The sequence below is a fragment of the Eublepharis macularius genome, chromosome 8 (genome assembly GCF_028583425.1).
Source record: "Eublepharis macularius isolate TG4126 chromosome 8, MPM_Emac_v1.0, whole genome shotgun sequence".
Classification (NCBI taxonomy): domain Eukaryota; kingdom Metazoa; phylum Chordata; class Lepidosauria; order Squamata; family Eublepharidae; genus Eublepharis; species Eublepharis macularius.
Window position 1 is genome coordinate 28,184,990 of NC_072797.1, and position 21,241 is coordinate 28,206,230.

The 21,241-nt window shown below is 43.1% G+C and overlaps 1 protein-coding gene across 1 annotated transcript in view; it reads left to right on the top strand.

Moving 5' to 3' along the window:
- The window catches only part of PARP8 (poly(ADP-ribose) polymerase family member 8), a 184,000-nt gene extending 167,410 nt beyond the window's left edge, over window positions 1-16,590 (top strand). The window contains exons 20-26 of the mRNA XM_054986734.1: window positions 1,412-1,524; window positions 1,750-1,822; window positions 4,273-4,342; window positions 8,508-8,584; window positions 9,463-9,532; window positions 10,111-10,195; window positions 16,122-16,590. Coding sequence (XP_054842709.1) covers window positions 1,412-1,524; window positions 1,750-1,822; window positions 4,273-4,342; window positions 8,508-8,584; window positions 9,463-9,532; window positions 10,111-10,195; window positions 16,122-16,224 — 591 coding nt within the window. The 3' untranslated portion in view covers window positions 16,225-16,590. The remainder of the gene's footprint in view (window positions 1-1,411; window positions 1,525-1,749; window positions 1,823-4,272; window positions 4,343-8,507; window positions 8,585-9,462; window positions 9,533-10,110; window positions 10,196-16,121) is intronic.
- Window positions 16,591-21,241: the final 4,651 nt, after the last annotated feature.

The window sequence follows — 21,241 nt, forward strand, 5'->3', positions numbered from 1 at the left end:
CCTTGCTTGCTCTCCATTGCTGGTGGGGTTGTTGAGGGATAAGCAAGCCCCACCATGAGTGTCTTGGGCTGCTGTGTCCGCTGCCATTGCTCTGTGGGGTGGGAGGAGGCAATTGTTCTGAGTCTGGGATGATCCCCAGACAAGGTAGAAAGCAATTTTGTTTCAGGTAATGGCCTATACATATATACAGAACCAGGATTGTGTAGTGGTTAGAGTGTTGGACTAAGATCTGGAAGACCCAGGTTCAAATCCCCACGCTGCCATGGAAGCTTGCTGGTTGACCTTGACCTTGGGCCAGTCACTCTCTCACAGAGTTGTTGTGAAAATAAAATGGAGGAGAGGGGAATTATGTAAGCCACCTTGGGCCCCCAATGGAAAGAAAGGAGGGCTATAAATGAAGTTAAAATAAAATAAAATGAATAAAAAAGAATGGCCTTTAAGTACCACGCATGTGTGTACTAGGGAAGAGCAATTCTACAGAATATAACATCTAATATTTGTCAATATCAGCTCTTGTTGCCAATGGATTCCCATTCTTTGAATCTTATTTACTGTACTCAGTGACATTTGCCCTTGCTGTCATTTAATCCCATTGGCTGTGGTTATCCATGGAATTTTCTCATTGAGGTCACAGCAGTATACCTTGATTGATACAGTGATGTGATGACTTTTTTGCCATTGAGTATCAACTGACTTGCGTTGACCCTGCAGAGTTTTCAAAGCAAAAGATATTCAGAGGTGGTTCGCCATTTCCTGCCTCTGCATAGCAACCCTAGACTCCCTTGGTGATCTCCCATCCAAGTAGTAACCAAGATCAACCCTGCTTAGCTTCTGAAATCTTACAAGATTGAGTCTGAGTGGTGATGTAATAATAGACTCTCATAAACATGTGGATGGCCACAGCCAGAAAGATGAAACTCCACTATACACAAATGAGACAAAGCTCACTAAGGTCTCAGGAGAAGGGGACATGGCATCAAGAAGAAGCAACAGCATCCAGGAGAACAAAAAGATGGAGAGAAGGTATCCTACCTTAGTTATCCTACCTAAGGCAATTCCCTCCCATTTTAGTGGTCCTTCCATTGTAGGAAAAGCTATTGAAGTTGAAGACAGGCACCTTAGGCTAGAGGAAGACTTCAGTCTTGGCTTTATGGATCAGCAGGATACTTACCAGTGTTATCTACTATCACAGCATAAGCGTCCAGCAAGATTCCCCCCACTTCATTGATTCACTGACACTAAATGTGCTACTTTGCAAAAATATGAAAATGTGCCGTGCACATAACACATTGAAAGTTTCTAGGACATGAATCTTAAAATTGCTGCTAAGTGCCAGCTCCTGAATGCTCGACCAATAAGAATTTCACTCTCATTCCTCTTGTTTTAGCTCATTGTTTCTCTTCTTTTTCAGCAATTGAAGTTTATGCACACTCCCCATCAGTTCCTTCTGCTCAGCAGTCCACCAGCCAAAGAATCTAATTTCAGAGCTGCTAAGAATCTCTATGGAAGTACCTTTGCATTTCAGTGAGTATTGAAAGATAGGAGATGAAGATCAGCAAAAGCTGGCACGGCAGTTTCCACAGCCAAGCACAAAATGAGCCACATACAAAAAAAAAAAACCCCAAAAAAAGTTCCACATCCATATTCTAAAAGAAAGATATTTCCTGTAAGCTGCACATCATTGCTGAATTAATTCTGATTGGATTTATAACCGTACCAATATGCCTTCTGTTTTGTTTTGTTTTGAAGTGGGTCACACATTGAAAACTGGCACTCCATCCTGAGGAATGGCTTAGTGGTGGCTTCCAATACAAGGCTGCAGGTAATGCAATAAAACCTGATGGGGCTCATTAGAAGGTTGTGGGCATGAGTCACATAAGGTAAGCAGCGGGGCGCCACAATTTCAAGCAATTGTTGTATAATCAGAGCAATGACATTGCAGTTTCTAACCCCGTTTCTTCATATTTGCCCCCTGCTCTTCGAAATAGCACAAATCAAGGTTAGCCATCCTTTTCACCAAGTCCAAAGTATGAGATAAGCTCACTCAGTTATGCAGTACAGTACATAGGAAGTCCCCTGTGCTTTGCTGTGTGGTTGCCTCCCTTTCTGAGCTAGAAGCAGAAAGAGATGAATTTGAATTTCTTATAGTTGCTGTTTAAGCATGAAAAATCCACATTTCAAATTTGCTTCTCCCTTACATGTACAAACAATGTGCATATACAATACAAATAGATCGACAAAACCAACAACCAAAAAGAAGGTAACTGTAACTGTGTCATTCCCCCAATAGGAACCAAAATCAGCATACATTTTTGTTTTCCCTCTTCCATTTTGTCCTCACAACAATACTGTGAGGCAGTTTAGGCTAAGAGTGTGTGGCTGGCCCTGGTTCACCCAGCAAGCTTCTGTGGCAGAGAAGAGATTCGAACCTGGGTGTCCGAGATCTTAGTCCAATACTCTACTACACCATGATGGCTCTACATGTGACTGCAGGTTCTGTCATGCATAGAATTTTTTCCCCCTGCTTGGAAAGCAGGAAGCCCCTACATTAAAGGGAATGTCCACATAACAGCATGCTCATTCCTAGCATGACACATAGCATTCCTGGGGCTTTCCCCTTTAAGCCGGAGAAGAAATAAATATATTTTAATCTGGAGTGGGTGTTGGAGGTATGTCTTTGTGGACACTTAGGGCCAAGCTACACATGACGAATGACACTTGAACGGCAAGTGTATTTCTCCCTGTTCACTTGCCCTCCACTCAATCCACTTGCCGTTCAAGTGTCATTCGTCATGTGTAGCTTGGCCCTTACTCTGTCACCCATATGGAGACAGGACAAAGCTAAGTTCCATTTTCAAAATGGCAGAGGTCAGCTCAATTCTTTCTGCCATTCGTGGGCTTTGGGCAAGAGGGCACTGATATCTTTCAAGGAGGCACTTTTTTCTTCTCAAAACTGCTTTCTCCAAGCTGCTTTTTACCTATATGGAAATGTATTCGTTTATTTGGGACATTTCTTGCTCACCTTTATCCAGTTAAGGACACAAGGTGACTCAGAGTGAGTCTAAAAAGAAAATTTAAAAAATACAATAGCAAAATAGTTTGATCATTAACCATTGAAAGGCAACAAATAACCAGTAGAGACAGATTCTAAATATTAACAGAGTGGATTTTTTGAGGTATTTATATCTTTTCTTTGTCCCTATAGAGGCACTTGTATCTCTTCCCCTACGGGGCAAATTTAGATAAGAAATATAGCCTGAAGGGAAAGAGATAAGCGTTCCACACATTTTCTCATCCAGATGGCAGCTCTTTGTTGCTACTTTGGGTAAAAGAAAACAAGCAAAAAAAAAAAAACACTTGAGGATAATATTAATGTATCTGAGTGTCACCTGTCACTGCTCCTAAGATGTCAGAATGTGTCAAAAGTAACAGAAGTCTGAAACAACAGAATAACAAGAAGAGAATTTTTCTTCACTTCTGTCAGTAGCCCCCTATGAATAACATGTGTTGAAAAAAATGACATATATGGGGGGGGGTTCAAACATGCTGCCCTCACCCCTGCTTATACATGGTCACTGGCCTTGGATCCAACAGAGCATTTCTGTCGATGGAAGAATTTCTTCCCATGAAGTGTGAATTTCTCCCTTCCCTCTTGTTAAGCTCCCAGGTCCTCTGTCCGCCCAGGACCATCATTTCAGGGGCATGTTTTGCTGCAGTGGGATGGTGAAGTGAAAAAGTCATCCTCCGTGGATGGAAATCCTTCCATGTGTAGAAATGCGGTTGGATCCAAGGGCGTGTGTGGACTGCATTTCTGTGATCAGGAATGCTCATGTTTCCAGTCATAGATAGGGCACCTATGCAGATTCTCATACATATGCAGACCTTATTCGCCTGAATCAGCAATTGCACACAAGCAGGGCCAGCGCACTTGTGTCCACTCCTGCTCTACATGGGTTGATGTCAATGCACATAGTTGCATCTTCAGAGAGCTACTAGCTTAAGAAAAGGGGCACTAGATCACAGATAATGTCTGGCAGAATATCCTGTGTCATATGGATCCATTTCATTCAGTTCCCACAGCGTTCAGGAAAACATGCAACAGAAAACTTTCCCTGTGACATTTCTTGCCTTGCTGAAGTTTTGATAAATTCAAAGTTGTGCATTAGGCTAGGATAATGTATATACTACAACATATATTTTGGAAAATATAGCAAATGGAAATTAAGAAGAGCTTTTGAGAGTTTTTGTTTTTTTCTTATTTCTGCGTTTCAGCTCCATGGTGCAATGTTTGGAAGTGGGATCTACCTTAGTCCATTGTCAAGCATATCTTTTGGTTACTCAGGTGATATTGATAAGTCATTCTACATTTGGGGGGATACAGTACAGAGAATGTATTTTAATTAGAGATGGGCACAAACCAGAAAAAAACGAACTGTGAGGTTCATGGTTCATCACATTTCATGAACCACGAACCACAAACTTTCACAAACCTGCCCCAGTTTGCAAACCAGTTCGTTTGGTTCGTGAAAATGTCACATCCAGGTCAGAAAATCGTCACTTCCGGGCCAGCAGAAGGTCACTTCCAGGTCAGCAGAAGATCTGCAGGAAGTCTATCCCCTGTTGCTAGGAAACTGATTGATTGGTGCCAGGCTGTCTGCAGTGACAAACCAAAAAGCAAACCAAATGAACAAGCCTAAAGTTCATGGTGGTTCGTCAGAAATGGGCTCTGACGAACCGCTGGTTCACAAACCACGCACCCCGGCCTGGTTCATCACGAACTTTGGTTCGTATTTTGGTTCGTGCCCATCTCTAGCTTTAATATACCTGCTTCAATGCTGAGTCATCTGTTAGCAAGGGTTTTTCCTTCCACATTCTTCCTATGGACAAGAGTTGGAAAAAAGGGATATTTGTGCTGTTGGAGTACTTCCTTGCAAATGATTTTGGAAGGGAGGGGATATCTGATCCAGGCCAGGTGTGCATTCCATCTCAGAATCTTGCTGTAAGCTCAGAATCTGTAGTATGAACAGGAATGGGTAGAATATGAGTATAAACTGACAGAGTCAGAAATCAGAACCCAGCAAATTGCTTTTGTCCAACATTACTCACCAAAAGTCTAATGAACTTCTCACATCTCATTTGGAAAAATGCTTCCCAGTTACAGGCATCATTTAAGAATGCTCAGGAAGGAAAATGTGTTCTTCCAAGAGTTCTCTATCGACTTTAGCCCAAGTCCTAGACACAAACCATACCTTCAAGGCAACTAAGCAAATACCCAAAAATATGAAGGAACCATGAAATGATCAACCAGCCCAAGGATACCCTAGAGCTCCCTTTGGAAAGGAAGCTATGCAATCCTGGAGCCTGTGTACTCAAATTCCAGGAAGCTGGCCAATCCCCTGCAAGTCAAACGCTTTTTAGAAATTGTAATTCTAAGATGAGTTGCATCCTTCTAAGCCCAATCACTTCAATGAACTTAGAAGGGTGTAACAGTGCTTAGGATCACCCATCTTTATCTTTATTTACTTGACCTTTTCTGCAAATGGTGAGAAGGCAAAAATTTATAAATAAATCCTCCCAGAGCACTTTAGTGTTAAATGCATTTACATAAACACTGGAGGTTTCTAGGAGGGATGCGTTTTACATAATTCATTTTGCATTCTGAGCTGCAGAAGAACTTGGTGGAAAAATACTGTTGGACACATAATACCTGTAAATACCTTCAAGCATTGTGAGCTATGCAGATTTCGACTCCAAGCCAGGTAACAATGAGTTGGGGAGACATCAATCGTTTCAGCGATCTGTGTCAAAGCCAGAGTCTGTAACCAGTGAAGCATAGACAATTTCAGACTGTGCAGGGGAGAAAAAAAATACAGGACTGATGTGAGCAAACCTGTGCCAGGCAGCATTCCCCCTCTCTCCCGCCCCAAGAGCTGCTTCCCATTAAGAATGGAGGCTTGGTTCTGCTCTATAAAAGGTTCCATTCCACTGCACCCAAATGTCAAAGTGGTTTGTAGAAGCTGCAGCAGAAGCTTCAGACCTAGCACAGACCAGCATAGTCAGACTAGTGGTGGCAGTAAACCCTCATCTCGTGTGATCTGGTATATTGGTGGTCATGGGGCACGCAAATTAACACATTCATACACACAAAGCTGCCTTATTCAGGGTCAGACCATTAGTCTATCTAGGTCAATATTGTCTGCTCTGACCAGCAGCAGCTCTTCAGGGTTGTGGGCAGAGGAATCCTTTTGAATGGGAGATGCTAGGTCTTGAACCAGAGGCTTTTTTGTGTGCAAAATAGATGCTCTACTGCTGAGTGGCCGCCCCTTCTAGAGCAGCCTAGGAATGTCCCTATGCCATGTGACTGTGTCTGTGATAAGCAGTGTTTGGGAGGAAAAATAGGGGGCCTTCATGGAAATCCATAAATTCCACCAAGTTTAGCTCCTCTCCCTGGTCTTCATAAGCCCAGCTCTGTTCCTACAGGTTTCTTTCAGTACAATTTATTTATATGGAATCCATTCCAATATGGGGAAATGTAAAGAGGCACTGATCTGCCACAATGAAGTTTCCCCCTTTGTTCTTAAGATGTGAGAGGTGTGGTCCAGAAAGGAAATTACAGACTAATGTTCAGCCCACCCAACAGAAACCACCACCACCCCTCCAGTGAAGGGGCCTAAACTGTATTGCACAAGACAGCAGGGATGCACAGCGGATTATTCCTTTCACTAATCATACTGCCTTGGCCAGTGACATCACTGCACCAGTTTGTTTTGTCTCCACATTGTGACAAAAGAACATTCCCAGAGACTCCTGTTGTTCTTTGCTGGATTCTCTCCTGCCATCCCTTTCATTCCAGAAGGGAATATTCAGGAATTTGCTCATGAATTTCATTCCTCGTACTGGATCATCACAAAACAAAGAGATCGTCCATGTCTACGCATTTCTTCTGGGGAAGAAGTTCCCCCCTCCCTCCCCCAACAGGGCTTCCAACCCAAGTCTACAGGGTCCTGTTTGGTGTGATTCCTGGAGGCCATCTTGAGTTGAACTGCTTCTGACACTGTCCTGTACTTTTGGCTGTTGGGCTGGCCAGAGCTTTTTTGGATCCTGACATTGCCCTGGCTTGAAGATAAAAAAGCACTTCCAACTTGCTGAATTGAGTCTTGGAGGGGTAACAAGAGAGTGATTGACAGGAGAGAGTATCTGGCCAAGCTAAAGTGTGAGAGGACAGAACGTGTGCTGACACAAGGCAGTTGGCTAAAGAGAGATCCTACCTGGGGCCATAAGATGATTTAAATCTGCATACAATAAGCAACACAATGCAAAGATGTAGGCCAACCATATTAATGCAGTAGGAGATCACAGCAAGATCCAGGTAATGGAGAGCCATGTGGGATCCTTGAATAGAAATGGGGGCTAAATCTCTTGAGACTTCCTAAACAATAACCTCAGAAGAGAGAAGAGACTGGATACCCTCCCCTCCCACAGCCTCCTGTGATTCAAGTGAGAGCTACCATAGCATAGTGGTTAAATGGTTGGGCTGTGGGTTAGCACTCTGCTGGTTCAAATCCCATGAGTGCCATGAGCTCAGCAGGTGGCCTTGGACAAACCGCTCCTCTCAGCCCAAGCTCTCTAGCTGCCTTGTGGAGATAACAATAACACTGATTTTGTTCACTTTTCTGAGTGGGCACTAATCGGTCTAGAAGAGCAGTATATAAGCACACTGTTGTTGCTGTTGCCGTTGTTATAAGTGCCGGTGGTGTGGTTAGATGGTGGCCCTTTGTCAGAACAGAAGCTTCTAGCTAGTTTCAAAATGGGCCATTCTGGATATGTTCTGAAAATGCTTAGAAGGCAGCTGCATCCAAGGCTGCAGCATTAATTTGTCCATTCGTTCATTTATGTTTTGTTTGACTTCATTTATACTCCACCTTTCTCTGCAATGGAGACCCAAGCTGGCTTACAAAGTTCTCCTCTCCTTCACGTTTTATCCCCACAACAACCCTGTGTGGTAGGTTAGTGTGTGTGTGACTGGCCCAAAGTCACCCAGTGATCTTCCAAAGCGGAGTGGGGAGTTGTGCATGGGTCTCCCAGATGCCATTCCAAAACTCTTAACTACCTACACCACGCTGGCTCAGTAATGGCTGTGGTGGAATTTAGTGGTATGCTTTCTTCCAATACTTCTCATTGTCCCTCCCCCATGGGTAGATTCCTGATCTGGAATGTGCTACAGATCTACCTGGGGGAAAAGATGTCTCTGCATACACTGCCCCAGTCATAGCCATGCACATCCTCAGAGTAGGGCCCAGTGATTTTTGCAAAGCAGAGATTGGCTTTTGAACACACTCTTTTTCTGGGATCTTAATTGGCTGTGTCAAATGTGGTAAATCGCCAGAATTGTGGGCTGCTGTGAAGAAGCAGTGGCATCTCTGTCCGTTCGCTGTCTCCACACAGACGAAGTGTAACATCTGACATTTTATGCACCATCCTTTCTGATGTAAATCTAATGTCTTTAGGGATGAACAAGAAACAGCAGAAGGTGTCAGCTAAGGATGAGCCTGCTTCAGGCAGTAAAAACAGCAGTGTGTTACAGGTAAAAAAAAAATACACAAAGCATTTTGGAAAGACATTTACTTTGGGGTTTATGTGTTTGTTATCTCATGCTTGCTTGTGAATATGCAAAAGGTTGGGGTGTGTGTGGAATACAAGATCCAGAAGGGCAATCTGCAGGTGATGCAAATCCAAAATGTGTATGTGTGTGATACAATTACATAAATAGCTATTCCTCTGTTGCCTGTTACTGTATGCTGGTTCTGCAGTCCATTTCTATCCAGAATTGCATGTGGCATTTACAGCCATGACAGATTCATAAAAACCCAGTGGATGGACTAATAATAATAGCTAATTCGTCCATTCAAAGAGAACTGCAAAAATACCTCTTGATTTTATTTCTGTACTTACTCACTTCATTTATAGTCTGCCTTTCTTGCTAAGACTCAAAATGGATCTCACAATTAAAAACAATGTGATAAGAACAATAGAATAATGATGCAATCAAAGTGGATTACAAAATTAGAGAGCAGTGTATTAAAAACAGTAAAATGCATACAAAATAACAGTGTAATACAAATAATTCAAGAGAGCTGAGTTTCAGTACTGGAGAATAATGCATGATACATCAAAGGAACAGAGCCACAGATGTGATGGAAAGTTGGAATTTCACCCATCTGTCTGCAAGTAAACTCTTGTAATGGCATGATGCCGCTCTCAAAACATTGAATTAAATCTGCTCTGTTATTGGACTATTGGACGTGAGTGATGAAATTTGTATATTTGAAAGATCAGAGAGGATATCAGTGCTTCTGGCAAGAATGTTTATATCTTACTTTCTGTTCAAGTTACAAAGTTGCATGTAGTCAGTTTGAAGTATTTGGAATCACATTTTCCTCCAACATCTCTTTTCATTCATAGTCGCAGAAAAAAGGACAGCAGTCTCAGTTTTTGCAAAGCCGAAACTTAAAATGTATAGCCTTATGTGAAGGTAAGCAGACCAATATTCAACATAACTAACTGAGGGAACTAACTAGTTGTATGGGTATCCCTTCTCCACTGGGAACTGGGATATGTAGTCCTGTGAGAGAATTCTCTAACAGAATTCTCTATATTACCACTAAGCTGTAGAACATCCAGAATTATTTGGCAGAAGACAAAATAAATAAGATCTGTAGATCACATATGTGCTATTAGAACAAAAATTAGAGACAAAGGATAAAGGTTTACGCCTAGAAATAAAGGAATTATGCAAATATTTTTCTGTTGTTTAAAAAGTACAAAAACTTTTATAAGAAACAAATAATCCAAACATTAAGACAAGCTGCTAGTCTAGCACCGTGAAAGAAGACTCTCGTCTCAGTCTGTATGTGGTCATGTTTTCTCAAACTGGCATATTCTGAAATATTGCCCCCTACTGGAACAAACAAAAATAGTGGAAGTTCAAAGAATATCTGAACTTCGATGATAAGACTACATTGCTGTGATCTTTAAAATTGCATACTGTCTCTACACAAGAACATCAAATATGCAAAGCTTGTTGCTCATACATGTCTCTGTTCCTTACAGTGATAACTTCACCTGATCTGCACAAACATGGGGAGATATGGGTAGTTCCAAACACTGATCATGTGTGTACAAGATTCTTTTTTGTGTAAGTACAAAAGATTTTCATTTGTACAACTTCGGACATTTTACTGCTTTAGAGCCTTCTTAACTTGTATAAATGAAATGTTTCAAAACACAGTCTACTTTTCAGCTCCAGAAAACAAAGTGGTATTTTGTTCCAATCATGTGCTTTTAATCTCATTTTTTTTACTTTCAATTCTCACAGCAGTCCTAACCCCTTCATTTAGGACAGCAGTTTTGAAACTGTATTCCAAGGTTCCTCAGGGGTTCTTCAACTAGAAGATGAGTAATAGGGGACAAACTTCTCTGAAATATGGCTTATTTCTCATGACTACTGCCCAGAACTGTTGGGGAAAGGGATCTTAGTGTTTACTTCCTATGTATGCTGCCACCGTTTATTTAATTAAGGCCCATTAGTCATGACCAGAGTGTTTTGAGGTTTGTGTGTGTTTATCTTAATTCCCCTCAGCTAACAACTTCAAGCCAGCCAGGGTTAAAACAGAAACAAGAATAAATTCTATTTACAACATAGAATGCTGGAGTGAATGATATTAAATTTCATAGAGAAATTGTTGTTCAACAGGGAATATCCCTGCTGTATCCCTTAGAAGTTTCCAAAAACTTTCTCCCCCAGTAACTGCCTTAACTGATTTTCCGATGGACTTTCAACTGTCACTTGCCCAGCATTCCACCAGCTCTCACTGGCTGCCTCCCTGGGAGATGCAGAGCTGGAATTAGTCCTGTCCATCACATCATATATCTTAAAATTATCTACCCCTAGGTGAGTCATGGAGCCCAACCTTCAGGGTGACAGACTCCTTAAAGAGCCATATATTTTGCTGATGTTTGGAAGGACTTGCTGCTAGTGTGCATCTATAGTGAATAAGGGTGAGAACAAAGTTTTCAAGCATGCTGATAAGAGCAGAAGCCCATGGGGTGAGGTCACTCAGTAGCAGTGAGAATTCCTTCATAGCACTGACCCCTGCCTTGTTCCTCACCATAGTACACTGCCTGATGCTTGGCTTGTGTTTTCTATCCCCAGTTCTCGTAGTTTTATGCCCCTAATTAAGACCTTGGCAATGGTGAAGTCTAGGGATGTGCGTTTCGGCATTCAGAATGCCGAAAGAATGCCGAAACAAAAGTGTTTCGGCTTCTTTCGGGGAATGCCGAAACGTTTCGGGGAATGCCGAAACGTTTCGGGTAGCCGAAAGAAAAAAGCCGAAACGTTTCGGGATTCTTTCGGCTTTCTTTCGGCTTTTCAATGGGAAAATGCCTCCGTCTTCCCGGACGTCTGGGGGAGGCATTTTCCCACTGAATAAGCCCAAAATTGGTGGGGACCTTCCTGTAACCCTTCTCTAACAACCACCCAGGTTTCAGACAGATTGGACTTTGGGGGGCCATGTTATGGCCCCCCAAAGCAGGTCCCCCCATCCTCCCATAAGAAAGCTAAGGAGCAGCATATTGTTAGCATGCTGCTACTCATCTTCTTCATTATTTCCTATGGGGAAAAAATGAAGAAGCAGGCTTCCTTTGCCAGGGGTGGCATTTTGCATGCAAAATGCCCCCTCACCCTCAGGGGCCCTTCTCCCACCCCTCCTCCCACCCCCCACCAAGGCTCAGCCTGCTCCCACTTGGGGGGGCCATTTCATGGCCTCCCCAAGTAGGTGCTCTAATCTCTACCACTGACAGCTGGGGGAGGCTTGTGTTGCCAGGGGTGGCATTTTGCATGCAAAATGCCCCCAAGCCCTCAGGGGCCCTTCTCCCACCCTTCCCCCCACCCCCCACCCAGGCTCAGACTGCTCCCACTTGGGGGGGCCATTTCATGGCCTCCCCAAGTAGGTCCTCTCAGCCCCTAAAGTCCACCCCTTACAGCCCCACACAAACCCAATTCCCCCCCAGCTGCCACACACAGACCCAAATCCCCACATTAGCCCCTCACAGACCCAAATCCACCCCCACCTGCCCCACACCCATAACCCCAGGAACAGGCTGGCAAAGGCCAGCCCTCTCCCTTTGTTCCCTATGCTGGGAACTTCTAAACTCTCTTTCCCAGGGGTGCCACAATGGTGGGCACACTTCTGAGTGCCAGCTGGTCCCTGTGAAAGAGCACCTGAACCACAGACACCCTCCCTCAAATTCCCCCACCACCTACAGAGATGGCTGGCCAGCCAGCCCCATTGTTCCCTATGATGGGAACCAACTGCACAACAAAGAATAAAACAAGAACAACACAAAATAAAGTTTTAATTTTTTTTCTCCCTTCCAAAGTACAAGTAGGCAAAGCATTATGACACATTACACCAGCAGTCCCCCACACAGAAAAATAACACAACTCATTTAACATCAGAGAATCACAAAGCACAATTCCTGTCAAAAACACTTTATTTCTTGAACAGCTATAGGTTACACAGCAGGGGGGAACACCAAAGGGCATGGCAGCACTATCTTACACAAAAATAACACAACTCACTTAACATCAGAGAATCACAAAAACACAATTCCTGTCAAAAACACTTTATTTCTTGAACAGCTTTAGGTTACACAGCAGGGGGGAACACCAAAGGGCATGGCAGCAGTATCTTACACAAAAATAACACAACTCACTTAACATCAGAGAATCACAAAAACACAATTCCTGGCAAAAACACTTTATTTCTTGAACAGCTTTAGGTTACACAGTAGGAGGGCACAACAGGGCATGATAGCAATGTACTACAAAAAATAATACAACCCACATCACCGTTTTTGACAGCAATTGTGTTTGTGTGATTCTCTGATGTGAAGTGAGTTGTGTTATTTTTGTGTAGTACACTGCTTTCCTGCTCTGTAGTGCCTTCCTACTGTGTAACCTAAAGCAGTTACAGAAATAAAGTGCTTTTGACAGCAATTTTTTGGGGTGATTCTTTAATGTGAAGTGAGTTGTGTTATTTTTGTGTAAGATACTGCTTCCATGCCCTTTGGTGTTCCCCCCCCTGCTGTGTAGCCTAAAGCTGTTCAAGAAATAAAGTGTTTTTGACAGGAATTGTGCTTTTGTGATTCTCTGATGTTAAGTGAGTTGTGTTATTTTTGTGTAAGATAGTGCTGCCATGCCCTTTGGTGTTCCCCCCTGCTGTGTAACCTAAAGCTGTTCAAGAAATAAAGTGTTTTTGACAGGAATCGTGTTTTGTGATTCTCTGATGTTAAGTGAGTTTTGTTTTAATTTTTCTGTGTGGGGGACTGCTGGTGTAATGTGTCATAATGCTTTGCCTACTTGTACTTTGGAAGGGAGAAAATATTTTTTTTAAAACTTTATTTTGTGTTGTTCTTGTTTTATTCTTTGTTGTGCAGTTGGTTCCCATCATAGGGAACAATGGGGCTGGCTGGCCAGCCATCTCTGTAGGTGGTGGGGGAATTTGAGGGAGGGTGTCTGTGGTTCAGGTGCTCTTTCACAGGGACCAGCTGGCACTCAGAAGTGTGCCCACCATTGTGGCACCCCTGGGCTGTGCAGAATTGCCCAGGGAAAGAGAGTTTAGAAGTTCCCAGCATAGGGAACAAAGGGAGAGGGCTGGCCTTTGCCAGCCTGTTCCTGGGGTTATGGGTGTGGGGCAGGTGGGGGTGGATTTGGGTCTGTGAGGGGCTAATGTGGGGATTTGGGTCTGTGTGTGGCAGCTGGGGGGGAATTGGGTTTGTGTGGGGCTGTAAGGGGTGGACTTTAGGGGCTGAGAGGACCTACTTGGGGAGGCCATGAAATGGCCCCCCCAAGTGGGAGCAGTCTGAGCCTTGGTGGGGGGTGGGAGGAAGGGTGGGAGAAGGGCCCCAGAGGGCTGGGGGGCATTTTGCATGCAAAATGCCACCCCTGGCAACACAAGCCTCCCCCAGCTGTCAGTGGTAGAGATTAGAGCACCTACTTGGGGAGGCCATGAAATGCCCCCCCCCCCAAGTGGGAGCAGGCTGAGCCTTGGTAGGGGGTGGGAGGAGGGGTGGGAGAAGGGCCCCTGAGGGTAAGGGGGCATTTTGCATGCAAAATGCCACCCCTGGCAACACAAGCCTCCCCCAGCTGTCAGTGGTAGAGATGAGAGCAGAGCACCTACTTGGGGAGGCCATGAAATGCCCCCCCTAAGTGGGAGCAAGCTGAGCCTTGGTGGGGGGTGGGAGGAGGGGTGGGAGAAGGGCCCCAGAGGGTTGGGGGGCATTTTGCATGCAAAATTCCACCCCTGGCAACACAAGCCTCCCCCAGCTGTCAGTGGTAGAGATTAGAGCACCTACTTGGGGAGGCCATGAAATGGCCCCCCCAAGTGGGAGCAGGCTGAGCCTTGGTGGGGGGTGGGAGGAGGGGTGGGAGAAGGGCCCCTGAGGGTAAGGGGGCATTTTGCATGCAAAATGCCACCCCTGGCAAAGGAAGCCTGCCTCTTCATTTTTTCCCCATAGGAAATAATGAAGAAAGATGAGCAGCAGCATGCTAACAATATGCTGCTCCTTCGCTTTCTTATGGGAGGATGGGGGGACCTGCTTTGGGGGGCCATAACATGGCCCCCCAAAGTTCAATCTGTCTGAAACTTGGGTGGTTGTTAGAGAAGGGTTAGAGGAAGGTCCCCACCAATTTTGGGCTTATTCGGTGGGAAAATGCCTCCTCCAGGCGTCCTGGAAGACGGAGGCATTTTCCCATAGAAAAAAGCCGAAAGAATGCCGAAAGAATCCCGAAAGCCGAAAGAGATTCTTGTTTCGGCTTTCGGCTTTAACGATAGAGAATCTTCTTTCGGCTTTCTACTTTCGGCTATAGCCGAAAATTTTTGGCTTGCACACCCCTAGTGAGGTCATAACTGTAGCGGTCCTCTTCTTGTCATGTGACTCTGATGTCACATGAATGTGATATCATATGCTTACAGCTCCATGGGTTCCATGTTCTGTAGGTCCCAGGTGTGGAAAGGTTAAAGAATATGTTAGAGCTCTGTGACAGGGTAGTCAAGACTGAGCCACCGTAGCATAGTAGTTAAGTTCCAAATCAGCCCTCTGCTGGTTTGAATCCCACTACGGCCAGGAGCTCAGCTGGAGGCCTTGGGTAAGTGGCTCCTCTCAGCCCAGCTCCCCAGCTATATTGTGGGGATAATAATAACACTGACTGTGTTCACCGCTCTGAGTGAGGCATGAATATGTCTAGAAGAGTGCAGTTGATGTTATTGTTAAAGTGAATGGCCACATTCACTACTGAAGCTATACTGTCACTATCTATATACAACTCAGGATCAGGAAGCTCTAAGAATAGCCGCCTTGAGCCTGCTCACGGGAAGTTGAATAAAATAAAAATAAATATATGACAGAGAAAACTGCACGCTTACAATACTGTCCAAAGCAGAGCTACTCCCTTCTAAGCCCATTGACTTAATGGACTTAGAAAAGTGTGACTCTGTTTAGGATTGCACTGTCAACCTCATTAGGCTTTGCTAGGAGTAAGCCTTATGTAGAACAGTGTCAACACTATACACAACAGTGTATAGTGGTATCCATAAAAATACATCAAGTGGATGGGTCAATCAAGAGGACAGCCCTCCCCTTTGCAGGTTTGTGTTGAACAAACTTTCAGCCCGTTTTTCAAAATTGGGCCATGCTGTTGCAAATACAGTGTGCTTGAATGTTTGATGCTGTTGCATAGCATAACTTACAATTTTGCCCTCACCCCGGCTGTGATGCTCTGGCATAGGACTGGCCTTAGACACTACCTCTGCATTTCTTTCTATACTGCAAAAAGTGATAGCGGGGAATGAAGTCTTAGCATTACTACAGCTCTGTGCTATAGTAACTTGCCTTTCTGCCATTACTGACCATTTAAGTGAACAGACCTAAACTAGAAGTGTTGCCAACTCCTTCTTTTCTTCCCAATACAAACCATATACAAGATGGGAGGATCAGCCTGTTTCTCATAAAGCAGGAGGTTTCAAAATATTAATTTTTTCTCTTCTGTATGTTTTTTTTAGCTATGAAGATGGCCAAGTAGGAGATACCAGTATAAACACTCAAGAGCCAAGCATTCATAAAGAGATCCTCCGGGTCATTGGTAATCAAACAGCTACTGGTTAAAAGGACCACTTTAATTCCTTGATGTGATTTGGAAGCCTTCCTCAGTCTCAAAGCTGGATTTTGAACTGAAGAAGGGGCGAGAGGGGAAAAGCTAATTTATTGTTATTCTGAACATCTGAACAAATTAGCCCTTTGAATACATTTTTCTTACCTAGCATTTCTTATTCCGTCAAAGTACCTGAAAGGAAAGCAAGCAAGCAACTGGAGGGATACAGAGGTATTGATATAATGCAGCTGATAGTTAAATAGACATTTGGGTTGTTCACAATAAACAGAATTTGAAAAGGAGTTTTGTGCTGATATTTTTATATTGAAGACTTAAATTGGATCATTTTAGTACTGTATACCTGTATTTTAAATTTGCAATGACTGAAACAGTAACAGACATTTTTTTTAAAAAAAAGTGGAAACATATATGGTACGGGATATTTTGCAATAAGTAGAATATTCATGTTTTAATACACCATAGAAAGTAGTTGCCTGGGTCTTAATAAATAAAATGGAAATACTATGTAATATATTCATTTTACTATATACAAAAAAATGTACAGCACCCGAGACTATTACAGGAAGAAAAACGTTTTGCTCTATTCATATACTTGCCGAAAGAAAGAAAGAAAGAAAGAAAGAAAGAAAGAAAGAAAGAAAGAAAGAAAGAAAGAAAGAAAGAAAGAAAGAAAGAAAGAAAGAAAAGGTTAGATCTAGTTCCTCCCTTCTATCCAGTTGGAGCCAGTGACTATCTTCTTCTGTTGCAGAAAGTATGAGCAGAAGGGAATTATCAGATACCACTTGGCAGAATGGAATCACTGGATCCAACCCATTTACTTCATTACTGATAGACAGAAGAGCATGTATTTGATCATGCTTGGCTCTCATTCTTTCCAGTGCAGTTTTGAAAGATAATGTCCTTGAAGGTTTTATCCTGATGCATCCTCTCAGTCAGTCTCCTAAACACAAACTACTAATCAGTGATCACCTATTTTTGGAGCAGTACAAATCTTTCGGTCAGTGCATAAGGGGCAGATTGATAACATGAACTGTGTTGTGCTATTTCTATCAGATTTTCAAATTATCATTGGTGTGGCCCTGAATTTTGATTCTAGAATTCATTGCCTGGGATGTTCAGTTGTTTTATTTGCTTTCTTCCTGAATTATATGGCGGTATTCTTGTGGTTCAGGAATGGCACATGCACAAATGTTTTACAGGAGCCAACATGTGTTTCATTGGATTACGAGGCTTAATCTGAAATGATTATTTGTGTGTATGTTTGATGGAAATGACCTTATGAATCTATCCTTTTAGGTTCATCCATGCATCCATAAACAGAGGGACTCGGATCTTATCGGTTGAGTTCCCATGTAGCACATTGGTTATATCTCTTGTAGGATGGATCTTTTTCTCAAAGACATTCCCCCTCCCAATTTGGATAGATTTTTAGCATGAACTGGCACCACCTTCATAGAACCCACTCTCTTTTTTGTGACTAACAGGTAATGTGAGTGGGGACCAATTTCATAAATCCCAGTTCACATTAAAGGATCAGCATCCATTGTGGAAGAACATATGGGTCTGAGGCTTGCTCTTACACCCTGCCCAAGAATTACTTGTACCTCTGGACCATGCCACAGTGTGCCTGTAATTTTTGCCAAATTAGAAGCTGAAAAAGTTTAATTCAGTGACTTGAAGGCAAGGCACACCTGCAGACCAATCCTACAAGGTGCTGAGCATTTGGCAGGATTATTGTCATGACCTTCTTTGTTGATAGTACTAAAGCCAGCAATGAGTTCAATTCCATATAACGTCAGCCTGATGGAAAACAGGCATTGAAACAAAAGGTTTCCTAGTACAAAAAACCAAAATCTGGAATTCACCAAAAATTACCAATAGCAATGGTGATGTTAATTCATAATGCTATTGTCTCATCGAAGGCAAGGCACACCTGCGGACCAATCCTACAGGGTGCTGAGCATTTTGCAGGATTACATTGTCTCATGAGACAGTGTATGCCTGATGGAGTTAGCCATATGATAACAGGAGACCTCTCAAATTATGCCTCCAACATGGCTTAATTTAAGATGTTGAAACATCATGTGATTTCCTGGATGCCAGATAAAAACCTCATTCAAATTAATAAATGGAGGGAAAAGCACATTCAGTTAACTGAGACATCTGCGGAAATGGGCTCTTTTTCTTAAATGTACTGTTTTATGTGTGACCTGAAGCACATTTAATATTGATGACAATTCTTCATATTAGTTCCTCATACGGTGTTTTTGCAATTGACAGACACACTGAATTGGTTGATCTCCATGGCAATGGCTGCTAGTCCAGCTGGGATAACGGAATGAACATAGCCAAACTGTGTAGCACAAAAATATCCGGGGTAGCATCAAGCTTCCACATTAGTTGCTATCTCTTTTGTTTAGTGTTCATGTTGCCTGGGTAAGAGCTCCCAGAAGTACCCTCTCACAAGAAAATGCCTTGTTGCAGAGACTGATCAAAAGGATGGATATAATGGAAAAGAGAATAAGAAGAGGCAGAGTCAGCCATCGTGAAAGCTTAGTTCATGCGCATACATATCTGTTGCTTTCTTTATACTCAATTGCATTTGATCACTAGAAACTGAGTATGTGCACTGGCTCCATTGACAAGGGATGTGTTGGAGGGGATGAGAGATCATATGACAGTTCCATTGCTAATGTTATAATTGTGTTGAACCATTCACACATAACAGTCATTAGTTGATGGTGTTCTCATTGATCACGCATGGGCAAAGCCACTCCTGGCCATATTAAGGGAAGGAGTTTACAGTGGATTCAGGCAGTTTGCTTGCTGTGTATACACATAGGGCAGTAATCAGAATGTTCGTCCCACTGATAAGAAGATCATCTTTTTGATGTCAGCTACAAATAACCAGACTATTGTGACCTAATGGCAAGCATCTTGTGGTTGTCTGAATCCGCTCATCAACTAGTTTGAATCCTGATTGAATTGGTTTATGATAGAGGATCCATAAGAGCAGTTCATGATTATTGTTGCAATGTGTTGAGCGGAATGGCACATGTACATTGCTTCAAAGACTGTTGAAAATCCGGTATGTTTCTGTAAATGGCTAATGCAATGGCAATTCTGAAAAAACTGATTCTTGGCAGGAAATGACAAGGACATTTTCACATTTTCTGAAATATCCAAATGCTAAACAAGTATCTTTGGAAAAAGTCATACTTTGGCTGCTTCCATACTACCATAAAAAAGCGGCAGGCTCACAAAACGCTGGCGAATTCTTCACGCAATGTTTTCTTTAAAACAGATGCAGGGCGTTTTTTCAGCTCATATTGTGCAAAGAAGCCGCCAGCATTCCAGGAGCCTGCTGCTATTTTAAAGCAGTGTGGAAACGGCCTTTATTTTCACATCCCTTCTTTATCAGATTAAGACCTACTATTGTTGCTTGCAGGTGGGTAGTCGTGTTGGTCTGTAGTAGAAGTTGTAAATGTCCCAAAGCAAATGATGAGACAACCATTTTTGACATTTCCTGTCTGCCTTCTGCTAAGAATTGTCCTGCAAGTATCAACTTTCATCCATTTTGTGACATTTACTATAACTCACGCAGAATCACACGTAAGTCTGGACTTCTGTCGAAAATGTCAGACAGGGACAATCTTCAGAATATTTGATGCAGTTCTATAATCTTACTATCTCAATCCCCACTAACTGCCTTTTTCCATCTAGAAAAGAGCAAGAGTCCAGTAGCACCTACAAGAAAGCACAAATGTTGTCAGTCTTATAGGTGCTACTGGACTCTTGCTTTTTTCTACTGCCACAGACAGACTAGCAGACTTGATCTTTCCCCATCTACGCGTTTTATGGGAAAGGCTTCTTTACTCAATGAGTGATTAAAATGTGGAATTTGCTGCCAGAGGATATAGTGATGGCCACAGCAATAGATGGCTTTAAAAGAGATTGGACAAATTGATGGAGGATAGGTCTATCAGTGGCTAGTAGCCATCGTGCCTAAAGAGAACCTCCACATTCAGAGGCAGTAAAGCCCTGAATACCAGTGCCAGGAGGCAACATCAGGGGAAGGTCTCGGCCTCTATGCCTTGTTGTTGGCTCTCTGGAGTAACTGTGTGAGACAGGATGCTGGACCACTGGTCTCATCCAGCAGCAGCGCTGCAACAGAAGGCCACCACTGGATGCACAACACACACCTCTAACAGAGATGGTGGGAAAGTTCCTATAGGCTTCCTTTCTGCTGGACAACTGATGAAAGATGTGCTTCAGACATTTCCCCACTAATAGATTTCATTTTCAGTTCTCCAGTGGCTGCAAGGTGGGCACGAATGGCTTCAAATTGTCATCCGGCCTTGAGTGGCTATCTGAGATGCCCCTTGCAAATCCATCTCAAGTAGGTAGTTGTCGTTAGTACAACCATTGCGAAGCGATCAGCTATCTTTGGGTGGAAAAGCCAAACATGACGGAAAGTCTTGAGATTCTTGCCATTCATCCTAAGCCACCCTTGCCTCTCATCGTCCACATCTGCTGCTATGAAACATCTCCTCTATTATCTCTCCTCTCTTCAGTTTCCTTCCCAAGAATATTATGCTGCTCACTAACTTGCTCGTTTTTCATGCATTCCAGAATACCTGCATTCATTACTGCCCCTTCCATAACCTTGTTTTTTTTTAACAAAATAAATGTAGGACCTCTTCATGCTTATGTCAACAGTAGTGTGCGAGATCTTATGGCTATGCTGTGCTTGTAAATTTGTTGGGGTTAACTGTGGTTCTTTTTCAGTGAATGGTTGCCCTCTTTCCTACCTGGGTCAGTTAGGAGAAAACCCTGTGCCTGATTCTGCCTATTGTTTCCATCCATCAGAATCATGTAGCCCATGGGACTATATGTCAAGGAAAGAGCTCCCATCATGCGGCCTGTGTTTGCAAGGTTGATCAAGCAACAGTGTCCAACTAAGCATTGTGTTCATACTTCTTGGTTTATCTCTCTCGAATTCATTTTCCT